At 34.8% G+C, this 13,933-nt stretch overlaps 1 protein-coding gene across 1 annotated transcript in view; it reads left to right on the top strand.

The window, feature by feature from the left end:
• The window catches only part of LOC141507427 (nuclear pore complex protein Nup98-Nup96-like), a 45,386-nt gene that overhangs the window by 2,397 nt on the left and 29,056 nt on the right, over positions 1-13,933 (top strand). The window contains 5 exon segments of the mRNA XM_074215065.1: positions 1,258-1,609; positions 3,434-3,547; positions 6,523-6,661; positions 8,896-9,073; positions 10,578-10,742. Of these exon segments, the coding sequence (XP_074071166.1) occupies positions 1,258-1,609; positions 3,434-3,547; positions 6,523-6,661; positions 8,896-9,073; positions 10,578-10,742 (948 nt within the window).

The following is a 13,933-nucleotide window of genomic DNA, read 5'->3' as shown; positions in this document are numbered from 1 at the left end:
GCAGAGTGGCAGAATAGTGTGTTTGAGGTCTAGCAAGAAACTGGCTTTTGTATTGATCCTGAAGGTAATAAAGGAGCCATTAGAGAGACTCAGGGAAGTGACATGGTCAGGATTCTTCTTTTTGTTGTTTTTAGTTGATATTTTAATTTTTCCTAGTTACATGCTACGGTTGTTTTTCATCATTCATCTATTTGCAAATTTAAAAATTAAACATTTTACTACCACCTTCTCTTCCCTTCTTCTTTCCACCACTCCCCCCCACCCCCACCCCAGTCAATGTGTCTGGTAAAAGTTGCACATGAACATTTGTATTCAACTCATTTACATATTAGTCATTTTGTACAAGAGGAATTAGGACTAAGGGAAATGAAAGAAAAATGATCGGGATTCTTGTTATGGAGTTGTAATATGGAATGATATCTTTGACTCCAGGGAGAAAACTAAGATTAATGGGTAAAAGTTGCCAGGAGATATTTTTTAGGAAAAGATAATCAAATCCATCCTAATAACAAGTGGAATGATTGGGATGGTACCTGTCATAATTAAGTAGAGGCTGAAGGACAGCATGGCCTATTAATGAATAGAAATTAGGCTGTGTGGCCCTTACTGATGAGCTACTTAACATCTCAATGAGATATTATTTGAATTGGTAGATGGAGTTTTTTTATCCAGGAGTTCCTACATCAATGAAGGTCACAGGTCCAGTCTTAACTATCAAGTAAAAACTGGTTGACCACCTGTTAGGGATTTTCTGGAGGACAGTTCATGCTATTCTAGGATTAAACTAGATAATTTATAATTTCTTCGTTTATAAAATATGGGAGTTGAGATAATGTTACATGAGATAGTTTTGTAATTTTTTTAAGGGATTTTCTTCTCTTAAGTACTTAAAGCTCAGACTTACTTTCCCCTTGATTTAAAATCTTCAGAAGTATAGTACTCTTGAGTCATAACTGGGAATATTCCTGACCACAGATCTAAAAACCCAACCCAAACCAAAACCCAAAATGTAATTATTTATGAATTTTGAGCATTTAATATTTGTATTTCAAAACAAGTCATTTCATGTCATTTTGGAAATTATTTGGATGCATTTTACCTTTCTTTAATGTATGTCCTGATAATATTGACAAGAAGGGAAATTTAGCCATTAAAATCTAATCATTTGCCATTTATCTTGAAAGTTGATTGGCATATAGTTGAACAAGAGCTGTCTTGCTCCAACTATATTACTTAAATGTATTTTATAAAAAGTAGGTCGCAGCAGAGATTCATTTTAAACCAAGCATATTACTTGATTTCATTCTTTTCCTTAGATTTAGTTTTCTCAGCAAAGCTGTTGATGAGAACCATCCACAGGATGGGGATGACGACTCTCTTGTGTCGCGATTCTACACTAACCCTATTGCCAAACCCATCCCACAAACCCCTGAAAATGCAGTAAACAAACACAGCAGCAGTGTAGATGACTCCATTGTCGTGTTGAACATGCGTGGTGCCTTAAGAAATGGCCTGGAAGGAAGCAGTGAAGAGGCTTCTTTTCATGATGAGTCTCTGCAGGATGATCGAGAAGAAGAGGAAGAAAGTGCTTACCATATCCATCCAGCAGGTCAGAGTCAAATTCAAATAGTATACTGTTTTGCAGCAGTTCATTGAAGCCCTTTGGCTATCATAGACTTCCATCACAGTCCATTTAATAAAATGTGTTGGTAGAAGCTGAACTTTTTGTATAACTGCTTCCATTTGACTTACTCAGTAGGATCCTATCCACAGTTCTATTGCTCATGCTAAGTTGCCCATCCATTTATTTTGGTAAGATGTGTCCTGGTAAACTTGTTGCCTTGTTTCCTACTTAGGGGGCTTGGTACATTAGATCAGTGGGCCAAAATGAAACATCTAGGTATCTTGACCCAAAGACTTTTTCTGTATGGTGTCTTCTATTGTGAACAATGCCTGCCTGGCTAATATCAACAGATCCTGAAATCAACTATAGTGGCTTTTATTGTATTTCCAGTTGTCTTATTGTCATATGAGGTATGTCCTCCATCATTTCTTGATACCCTATTTGCTACTTTCTTTAAATCAAGTACAACATCTACCTATTATAGCCAAGCATGTCTTTTTTCATGTCTTTAGCAACTCCATTTTCCAACTTTTCTTTTACCATTATAAAATTATAAGTGATCTTTCAAATTTCTTTTTATTTCAGAACCTCAAGAATTTGAGACTCTTTTTAGTCTGGGTAATCCTTCCATTAATGTCAGTTTTAATTCTTCTTTACCCAGAAGCTACCTTCCTGGTGAAGATTCTTTTTTTAGACATAGGTTAATTCTCAGAAAATATCCTTTTCAGTTTGGTAAGACTTTTTTTTTCTATTAATAATGGAACCTGAAGTCACTTTATGAAGTGTTGTTTGAACTGAGAAGGACTTTAATGGAGCAGAGTAAGTCTAGAATTTGTGAAATTAGAGCCAGATGATCTGAATTCATACATTATCTCTGCCACTTATTATCTCTGTGACTTTGGAGAATTTATTTCATCTCTCTGGTCTCATATTTGTTAAATGATAGGGTTGTACTAGATGCACTTTTAGATTCCTTCAGCTCTGAATCTCTGATCCTAGTGCTTCTGTTGTGTGGGGAGATATGCAGATAGGCATTGTCAGTGGTGTGATAGAAAGATAGTGTTCTTTTATTTTTTTTATTTTTTATTTTTTATTTTTTTCCTCTAAAGTTACTGGTTTGACTGACTTTTAGTTGTGAAAGGAACTGGGGTAGTCCTCACAAAACCCTCCAACTTCTGCTTTTTTCTGATACTTCTGCTTTACCCTTTTAAGTATATTTCTTGTATTACCTTCTGAGATACAAAGAAAGATCAAAACATGATAAAATTGAACTTGTTTAGGGATAAGACTAATATATGGTATCTCAAGTCTTAATGCAAATATGAGACAATTTAATTTAGCAGTCAGTAATATCTGGAAATTTGTCATAGAAAAAAGGGACTTTAAAAATTCCAGCGTAGATGTAAGGGAAGCATTGTGTTAGTTGGGCTTACAATTCCCATCCAGAATTGTATATAAACTACTATATATATTGTATATAAACTAGTTGTTACTTTGGACAAATTATTTTTCTTATCTCTGTTCCTCATTGTCTTTTTCTTTCAAATTAGGGGCTTCAATTAAAAGGTCACTCTTAGGCCCTAACATTCTATTGTTCTGTTCTAACAGGGGTGGTCAAACTGCGTTGGAGAATAGACTCGAGTTTAAAATCTTGCTTACAATCTAGAATAATTTTAAAAACATAAAAGCTATTCTAAGCTTGATGGATACAAGTCCACTTTTCTGTGCCCTCAATTAAATGAATGAAATAATATCTACTACTTAATTCCCACTTAGATTTTTTAATCATGTTTTCCATTTCTGTCAAAGGCATTGTTCTCACCAGAGTTGGCTACTACACGATACCTTCTATGGATGACCTAGCCAAAATTACCAATGAAAAGGGAGAGTGTGTTGTAACAGATTTCACCATAGGTCGAAAAGGTGAGTTTATTTGCTTTGACTTCTAGAGATGAGATATAGGATCTTTCCTTTATATCAACAATTAATAACTGTTTGGAAGGCCCTGGTTTTTATTGTTATTGTTTTTAATGAATCAGATCTTCTTAAACATTGGCATGATTCTCTGCTGCCCCAAGATATGATTAGTCTTTGAGTATATCACTGAAAAGAACTTTTGTGATTTTACTGTAGAGCTCTGGAACTTCTTGATTGTGAATGTGAAAACCCAAAGTTATCCTTACCTATGGTAATATTTTGTGAGTCTGTTCTCCTTCACACTACTATAAAACAGTAATTCTTTGTGAGGCTTATTTCTCTTTCCTATATGTTGGGGAAAATGAAATGTTCAGGAATTAGAAATGGGGAATCTGAGGCAAGGAATGGGAAGATTCTACTAAAAACTTTTATTTTAAGAAGTTTGAAAAAGAACTGCTGAAAGATGAATATTTTGGATAACCACCACCAAGGCTCTCAAAATTGTGGTTTTCTTTTTAAAGTTTTCATTAAATTAATTTTTATTTTTAATTAAAATAAGATTGCAGAATAGTGGAAGGAAAACTGGCTTTGAATATGACTCAACAATCTATATGCATTTGGGCAAATCACAGTCTCTTTAGACCTGACTTTTAACCTTTGGAGATTTGACTGGGATATTTTTAAGGTTTTCTTCTAGATTTAAGTTCTCAAAGTCTGTGAAGAATAAGAACATCCAAATCCTATTTTGTACCTAAGAAGAGTCAGCTGAAGATATTTAGGGTGAATGGTGGTAGCACCCTCTTTGACAGGAAGGAAGGCTCTCAGACTCTAACCTTGGAGTGGGATGGTAGAGCAGAGTGCATTGTGAAGATGAAAATGGACTAAAGCACCACAGTGGACCACTGCTTTCCTGAGTGCAGGAATCTAGCCAAAGGAGGAGAATTTAAGTAATTCAAGCATTTCTGTCTTTGCAAAAACAGAACTATACTTCTGATATGGTCTTAATTTGGAAATTTGGTTTCAGTAGTGAAGGTGTGCTAAAGAAGGATTTTCTTGATTAAAAATAATAATCCTTCGTTAAAAAGTTCAATTAAAACAGGCAGTTGTAAAAATAGTTCAATAGTTGCATTTTTTTGTTCAGGAAATCATAGACTTTACAGTCAAATTCAGTTTACTTGACTCTTCTAATTGTTAACAGAAGGAGAAATTCATATGGAATGCTCAGTTAAGTAAAATATTTAGCAATAATCAAAGAATAGGGGCAGCTAGGTGGCGCAGTGGATAGAGCACCGGCCCTGGAGTCAGGAGTACTTGGGTTCAAATCCGATCTCAGACACTTAATAATTACCTAGCCGTGTGGCCTTGGACAAGCCACTTAACCCCATTTGCCTTGCAAAAACCTAAAAATTAAAAAAAAATCAAAGAATAAAGTGGTGAATTCTAAACAGGCAGCTTCAATTTTGCAAGTACTGCAGGTAGAAACTCTGAGTCCATGGCAAAGAGAATGGAATATATCTTGGAGGAAATGAGGCTGCCTAATTTTAAAGAAATATTTGTAACCCAGCTCATCCTCCAAAAAAAAAATTAGCACCAAATTTTTTTAATTAGAAAGTATAGAAAAGTTAAAGTTCAAATATTTTGTCAGTGACTCAATTGACTCATCATGAGGGTTTTTATTTGTGCATCTGAAAAAACAACAGTGCTTTTTGTGATGCTTGTATCCAGGTTAAAAGTGAAAAGTGATAGCAAGCACTGAAGGTTCTTAATCATTTTATTTGTGCCACTTTACATAAGTTAGATTTGGGTCACCAAAAAAAAATCAGTAACAGGAATTTAGAAGACATACATAAGGATCTTTCAAAATTTTTGCTGCTATGGAATTGATGCATGTATAATTCCAATAGTTGAGAATTATGGAAAAGAAGTAAGAGGTGGTTCTCGAGAGTTCCATAACTAATATATTCTCTGGTTATTACAAAGGAAGGTTCTTTAAAACTTTATTCAGTAAAACCATCTTTGGTTAAGTAGATAGATTGAAAGGAATTACCAACTTTCAGTGACTGAAGATCCCAAATAACTTACTTAATGACTGACTCATAAACTGAACTTGTTGATGATGGCTGTAATTAATACCTCTTAGCAAAGAAAAAAAGGTACATAATCTACAATGAGGGACTGAATGCCCTAAGCATTTGAGTTGGAAGTCATGAAGGCTATTTATTTCATTATACTGCTTGGGTTTCTCCCTATTATTTCCTACTCCCTTATCTGAAATTTAAAACATAAGTAAAAGTGTGTCAGTATTTGAATATTATTCTCTTGGTTTCACTTGAATTATTTAATTTTATTTTTATATTTGGTACAACAATATAATACAGCTATAGCATCTAATTAAAAAATTGTGTCAGGGCAGCTTGGTGGAGCAGTGGATAGAGCACTAGTCCTGGAGTCAAGAGTACCTGAGTTCAAATCCGGCCTCAGACACTTAATAATTACCAAGCTCTGTGGCCTTGGGCAAGCCACTTAACCGAATTTGCCTTGCAAAAAACTTTAAAGAAAGAAAGAAAGAAAATAAAAATTGTGTTGTTGGAGCAGCTAGGTGACACAGTAGATAGAACACCTGCCCTAGAGTCAGGAGGACCTGAAGACACTTGATAATTGCCTAGCTGTTGTGACCTTGGGCAAGTCACTCTTAACCCCATTACCTTAAATAAAAATAAAATTTTAAAAAATTGCATTGTAACTTAGTGTAATATCTTTATTTAATTTGTTGAAAGTCATTTTAACAATTTATCATCTGTTTTCACCCACTTAACCAAAATTTTTGTGCAAAATAATGCATAATTCTATATGCAAAAATAAACAACCAACCACTTGGTGTTGCTGAAAATCCTTTGTGAACCAATTGGCGGTTATATGAGTGAAACTTCTATTCTTGTGGTACAGAGGATGGGTTTTAAATTGTTGGTTTCAATTTCTAGGTTATGGCTCAATTTATTTTGAAGGAGTGGTAAATTTAACTAACCTCAACTTGGATGAAATTGTACATATTCGTAGAAAAGAAGTCATTGTCTACTTGGATGATGAACTGAAACCTCCTGTGGGAGAAGGACTAAACAGGTAAAACTTTTTTTCCATCTTTACAAGGGGTCGGAAGGCAGATTTTCTTTAATGTGGTATTTCGGTTCAGTAAATATTTTTGAAGTATCCACTCTGTGCTTTTAGTGTTTCTTGTGCCCAGTGTTAGAGATAAAGATACGTATAACAGACCTCTCCAGGAACTTGCCCTTCCAAAGAAGGGGGAAGGCCAAATATGCAAATAACTACATAGGGAAGACTGAGGAAAACAATGTATAGGTTAAAGACTAGCATTTAGAGAGATGATTTTCTTTTTCTTTTCTTTTTTTTTAACAATTTTTTTTGCTTATTTGTTTTATATTATTATAATTATTTTGTTATGAGAGTAAAATAACACCCCCCCCCAAAAAAAAAAAGATGAGAAACCTCAAGAATAATGAGAGGGAGGGAAAAAAAAATTTACTTCAGTCTATGTTCAGATTCCAGTGGCTCTGTCTCTGGGATGAGTTGCCTTCTTTATCCACCAGAGAAGTTGCTTCAATATTTTTCTCACAGTTGTTATTACTAACTGCATTTCCCTCCACTCTATTCCTCCCACTCTCATTTATTCTATTCTCTCTCTGTTTTCATCCTGTTCCTATCCAAACGTATGTTGTTTCTGAGTGCCCTCTCCCATAATCTTCCCTCTCTTCTATCGCCTATTCCCCCCCATTCCCCCTTATCCCATCTCTTTCTTTTCATTTTTCTCTAGGATAAGATAGGTTTCTATACCCTATTAAGTATGTATATTATTTCCTCTCTGAACCATTTCTGATTAGAATGAAGACTCACTCATTCCCCCTTGCCTTCCCCTGTTCCACTCCGTTAAAAAAGCTTTTTCTTGACTCATGTGAAATATCTTAACTCCTTCCTGGAGAGGTCACTTTCAATGAACCTGTATGAAATAAGTTGAGGAATAAAAGTTAGGGAAGCTTCCATGAGAGAGGTAACATCTTAATTAAGCCTTGGAAAAACAGTGGAGGTGAGAGGCAAAGGCTTATTCAAAATATGATGTAACTTGAACAGAATTGAAAATGGAATGAAGAAAGCATTTTGTTGAAATGTAAGATATTTGCACCTCCATCTCCTTTCAGATTTTTGAGTATGTACTTGTATGTTTTAATTTTTAATTTTCCTTTTTTTATTAGGAATTTATATAGAAGGGTGAACTTTGGGGAAAAGATAATGAATTTTGTTTTAGTTAGGTTGGACGTGAGAAATCTTTAGGACATCTCAAAGCCAAATTTACTTATTACCTATATCTGAAAATGTGTTGCCAATAGAATACATAATTGAACAAGAATTCAGTGTAGTTAGTGATTTTGATCACTTTTTCTCTTTTCCCACCTCTTAATAATTGTTTTTTTAAATACTGACACAGTGTGAAATTCTGTAATTCTTTTGACTTGTTTCTGCTGTTTCTATTTGAACTCTAAAACATTGCTAAATCACAGCAATATCTCTTAAAACACTTCTCAAAAATTCCTTCCATTTTATATATTGGAAATACCTTTTCAGTTTTTTTAATCATGCCTAATCTCATCGTCATGTTTTTCTAACTTCTTACTACAGTTGTCCTTTAGTCAGATGGGAAAGTTCTGTGGAAATAATCATTTTAATGTTTTTGATCTTTAAGTGTCTGGTTAAATCTTATAAAAGAGCTGCCTGCTGATTTCCCTATTCCTTTGTAAGAGGTGGTTTCTCCGCCCCAGTTCTAAGATAGTCCATCTTTACACTTGCCACTATCTACATATCTTAAAGGAAATGTTCTCTAGGTCTTTTTCAAATTAATAATATTGCTAACAGTACTAGAGTCTTGACTTCTCGATCCAGTCCCAGGATTCATAGGTAGGCATTCACTAATCTCTTATGAGGCATTCTTTTTTCCCTTTTAATTTATTTTTCCAAATATATCAAGAGATAATTTTCAGCATTCATTTTTGTAGTTTTAAATTCCCACCCCCCCCAACCTTGTTAGTTATATTTGTACAAAATGTTAAACAGATTTTATGAAGCATTTATTTATTACCACCACAATTGAATATTGTATTAAGATGTTATGGGAGTAGGCAGAGGCATGGTACCTTACTTAAAGAGCTTTTGGTATAGTCAGGGGACACATCTGAGCTAGAGAAAATTTTGAAAGCAGTGCATGATTAGCTTATTTTTTGTATAGGTATTGTTTTGATTCAAAATCCCAAATACGAAGCACTTAACCTTGATTTTTTGTTTAACAGGCGAGCTGAAGTCACCTTGGATGGGGTTTGGCCAACTGACAAAACTTCTCGTTGCTTAATAAAGAATCCTGAACGACTAGCTGATATCAACTATGAGGGGAGGTTAGAAGCTGTTTCACGAAAACAGGGGGCCCAGTTCAAGGAATACCGTCCAGAGACTGGTTCTTGGGTATTTAAGGTACTGCTATCTAGTTATTTCTGACTTTTTAATTAACGGGATCATGATCATAGACTTTCAGAGCTTGAAGGAGCTTTAAAGGCATCTAATTTGGGCAGTTACGTGGTGCAGTGGATAGAGTTCCAGTCCTAGAGTCAGTAGTACCTGAGTTCAAATCTGCCCTCAGATACTTACTTGGCTTGTTGTGATGATGGGCAAGTTACTTAACTACATTGCCTTGAAGAAAAAAAAAAGCATCAGCCACATCTGATTCAATTCTCAGTTGTTAGTTTCTAAGGAAGGAGAAGCTTGTTCCATTGCTTCATTTTAGTGTTCCTGGGGGCCAACTAAAAATTACACTGAAACTCAAGCCTCTTTCTCCTCCACAATTCTCTGTGACTATGATAAACAGTTTTGGTAATGTAAAAGATTGTCTTGTCAATTTGAAGATCTTTTTCTTTCCACTCAGCTCTCTTTCCACAAGGCAAAACCATTCCAACTATGTTTTATAAAACGCTAGATGTTCCATTGCATGTGAAGACATGTCTTTTCTTGGCTTATCTGCCTAAGAGGATTTGTAAAAAATGATGACCTTCCCAGAAGTTTTATGAGTAGTACATTTAACCACAGATGTTTAACTATGATCTGAGAGGGATTTGATCACATTGATGGATTCATAGGAGATTGAAAATTGAGTCAGAAAAAAATCTGTTGAAGAAGCTGGAACTGTTAAGAAAAGACAACATAAATCTTTAGGGAGAACTATAATTGATGGCTTGAACTCCTTAAAAGATCATTGTACAGGAGAAGGAGTAGACTTGCTTTAACTGACACAGAAGGACAAAACCCAAAATGCATAGAACAGAGGATGAAACAGTATAAAAGTGATTTTAAAAAGTATCTGTATTTATCTAACCTGACACAAATGACTATATTTGTCAATTTTATTTTTTGAGGAGGAAGGGAAACTTATATGCAAACTAAGTAAATGTATATTCAATGTAAACTCAAATAACTAGTAGGCTAGGAGTTAAGGATATGCTTACAAGTTGGGTGAATCAGGAAAACCATAATGCATAGCAGGTGGCACTTGAAATTGTCCTTGAATGGAGCTAAGGATTCTAAGAAGCACAGGTAATGAGGGATAGCATTCCCAGCTAAAAGGAGGGCCTGTGCTAAAAGCATGGGGAGGGCATTTGGTAGGTCATCCACAAGAATGCAAAGAATTAATATGAAATCGTTTAGATTAATTAGAAATTAGATTTTGAACTACCTTTAAATACTAAAGATAGAAGGTATAGTTTTGGAGACAAGAGCCACTAGAGTTTTGGTATTTTGTTTTGAGGAAAATACTATGCTAATGATTATATCTAGTACCCATCAGCGAAAGTTATTGGGAAACAGATGTTGATTCAATAGGATAACTTCTTGATAATCCTGTGGGGTTAGTATGCCATGAAGCATCTGGATTTTCGACATTTAGTCTTATAACCCTTGGTTATATTGCGTTTGTTCTCGTTTCTAGGTCTCCCACTTCTCAAAGTATGGCCTACAGGATTCTGATGAGGATGAGGAAGAGAATCAATCTAAAGCAGAAGCAAAGAAATTGAAAACGGCTCCCCTGCCTCCTGTAGGCCAGCCAGTACCACTACAAATGGCTCTCAATGGCAAACCTGCTCTTCCATCCCAGGTAGAAACTGGACAGTGAATTTGAACAGAACCGGTGAAATGGAAGTTGAGCAAAAGCCAGTCGGCTAATACAAACCTGTTGTGTGACCACTTGGAGACCGAAGAGTCCAGAATTGTTGGGAATCAAGTTGAGACGGATGGACGGGGACAGAGAGGGTGGTAGGGTGGGGTCTTTATCCCCTTGAGGGATTTGGAGGATCTTTTGGTAAATTGAAATTTTCCTCTGTGGTCCCTACAGACAGTTAGTTTTCCTTCTTGAATAGAGAATTACTGAATTCTGTTTGTCCTTATACATGAGATACAGATATTATCTGCCTAGGTTCATGCAGGACAAATTCTATCTTGCTCAACATTTTTTAATATGTGCAACATAGTCCTTGCTCTTCACTCTTCTATTTGAAAATGTAATTTGTCTTGGACAAAGGTATTTAAATACAGTTTTTCCAAGTTGTTTGCCTATTCCTTAAGCAAACATGTATATTTGTATTTTAAGAAGGTGTATTCTATTTTTATGGAAAAATACAAAATGTAATTTTTGCAGTTTATTTTGGGACAGGGGGAATTATCTGGTTTTGGAAGAACTTGGGAGGGAGCAGGGATTAGAGGGGAGACTTACTATGTTTGAATTACCTAAGAATTGTTGCATTTGTTTTGTATCACATTGCTTTTTTAGCCATTTTAGACCAGATTAGAGTATAATCCTTCTTTCTGAGGAGCAAGAGGTAAAATTTTTATATTTTAAACTCCTGGTATAATATCTTGACTTAAAAAGAATTTAGCTTTTGTTTAGGTGATGTTTGGACACAATAAAAAAAAAACTATTCTTTGCTGGGGAGTAGTGAGAGTGGGATATCTTAATATATAAGTTTTCTCCTTTTTTAATTGTCCCTTTTCCTCAGCCAATGAAAGCTGTTTCCTTGGACATTTTACATTCCAAATAATTTGGCTGCTGTTGGTTCAGCTTTTATGATTTTTAAAAATATTTCCTTAGGAAATATTATTTTCTGCATTTCCTATACTGTGTGTGTCTAGAGGCATGTTGCAATTCAATTTGATGTGCTCTTTTTGCAATATTCTTCCCCACAAAGAATTTTTGATAATTGCAGTAAATGTAAGCAGAGTAATAAGGGTTTGGAAAGTGGGGTGTCCCAGAATCACTTTTATTACTTAAGATTGAATACTTGCATGTGTGGCAATGTCCATTTTGTCATAAGTACCCATTTCCCCTTCCTGTTGTCCAAATGATTTTTGTATTCTGGAACACATTTCTTAAGGGAGAGGGGGTGGGGTGTTAAATCACTACTGTTAATATTTGAGGATGCTCTAGTTCTTATGGAAAAGAAGTACATTCTGTATGGACAAAGAGCATGAACTTTGACCATCAAGTTCTCTTAGTTTTCACCCAGCTCTTTTTAAATTAGGGTTTTATTTTTCAGCTGTTACATGTAAAAAAACCTTTTTTTTAACATTCTTTTTAAAAACTTGTGAATTCCAAATTCTCTCCCTTTATTGAGAAGGCAAACAATTCTATATGGGTTATACATGTATAGTCATGAAAATATATTTCCATATTAGTCATGTGAAAACAGCCATCCCCTTCCTTCCCCAAAAGTAGAGTATTGTCTTGGGTATTGTTGAGAATAACTAAGTCATTCACAGCTGATCAACTTACAATATTGGTGTTACTTTGTACACAGAACATTTCACTTTGCATCAGTTCATGTAAGTTTTTCAAGATTTTTCTTATAATACAGTAGTATTTTATTGCATTCACATGCTAACAGTTTTTTCAGCCATTTCCCTGATTGATGGACATACCCTTAATTTCCAATTCTTTGCCACCAAAAAAGAGTTGCTATAGATATTTTTGTATTTATAGGTCCTTTTCCTTTTTGTTTTTTTTTTAAATCTCTTTTAGTACAGACTAGTGGTTGTATTGCTAAGTCAAAGGTTATATATATATATGATTAATAACCTTTTGTGCATAATTCCAAATTGTTCAGTGGAATGGTTGAGTCAGATCATAACATCACCAGTATTGAATGCATTAATATCTCATTTTTCTTATATTTGTTATTTTTCCTCCAACATTTGTCATTTTCCCTTTCTGTCCTATTAGCCAATCTAATAGGTATGAGGTAGTACCTCAGAATTGTTTTAATTTGCATTCTCTAATCAATAGTGTTCTAGAGTATTTTTTCCATATTAATAGCTTTGATTATTTCATCTGAAAAAATAGTTATCAATTGGGGAATGGCTCTTATTTTTATAAATTTGACTCAATTCTCTATGTTTGAGAAATGAAGTCTTTAATCACAGAAACTAGTTCAATATTTTTTTCAGTTACTGTTGCTAACTTTTCCCCTCCGTCCTATCTACCTCAATCTCTCCTAAGAAAGTATTTTGCTTCTAACAACCACTTCCCTCAGTCTGCTCTCCTTTCTACCCCTCCCCCTTCTCCTACTTTTCTGTAGGATATGATAGATTTCTAGTCCCAATTGAACGTATATGCTATTCCCTCCTTGAGTCAATTCTTTTTTTAGGTTTTTGCAAGGCAAATGGGGTTAAGTGGCTTGCCCAAGGCCACATAGCTAGGGAATTATTCTGAGGCCGGATTTGAACCCAGGTACTCCTGACTCCAGGGCTGGTGCTTTATCCACTACGCCATCTAGCCACCCCTCCTTGAGTCAATTCTGATGAAAATAAGGTTTTCTCTCATTTCCCCCCACAAACACACACACCTTCCCCATTTTTCCCTCTGTTAAAGCTTTCTTGCCTCTTATATGAGATAATTTACCCCATTCTACCTCTCTCTTTCTCCCAGTGCTTTCTTTTTTTTTATCCTTTAATTTTATTTTTTATATATCATCCCTTCATAGTCTACTCATACCTGTGTTCTCTTATTTCTATATACACTCCTAATAATGAGAAAGTTCATAATGAAACTCTTACAGAGTTATCAGTATCATTATCATTAGGTTCCTTATGATTTCTCTTGCCTTTTTAGCTTTTTTATGCTTCTCTTGAATTTTGTATTTGACAATCAGATTTTCTGTTCTGCTCTTTTTATGAGGAAAGTCCTCTATTTCATTGAATGTCCATCTTTTCCCCTGAAAGAGTATGCTCCATTTTGCTAGGGAGTTGATTCTTTTTTTACCTTCTAGAATATCATAATCATGCTCTACAATCCTT

This window comes from Macrotis lagotis, chromosome 1 (assembly GCF_037893015.1).
Source record: "Macrotis lagotis isolate mMagLag1 chromosome 1, bilby.v1.9.chrom.fasta, whole genome shotgun sequence".
Classification (NCBI taxonomy): Eukaryota; Metazoa; Chordata; class Mammalia; order Peramelemorphia; family Peramelidae; genus Macrotis; species Macrotis lagotis.
Note: the sequence above shows the minus strand (reverse complement) of the source record. Positions and strands in the feature narration are given on the sequence as shown.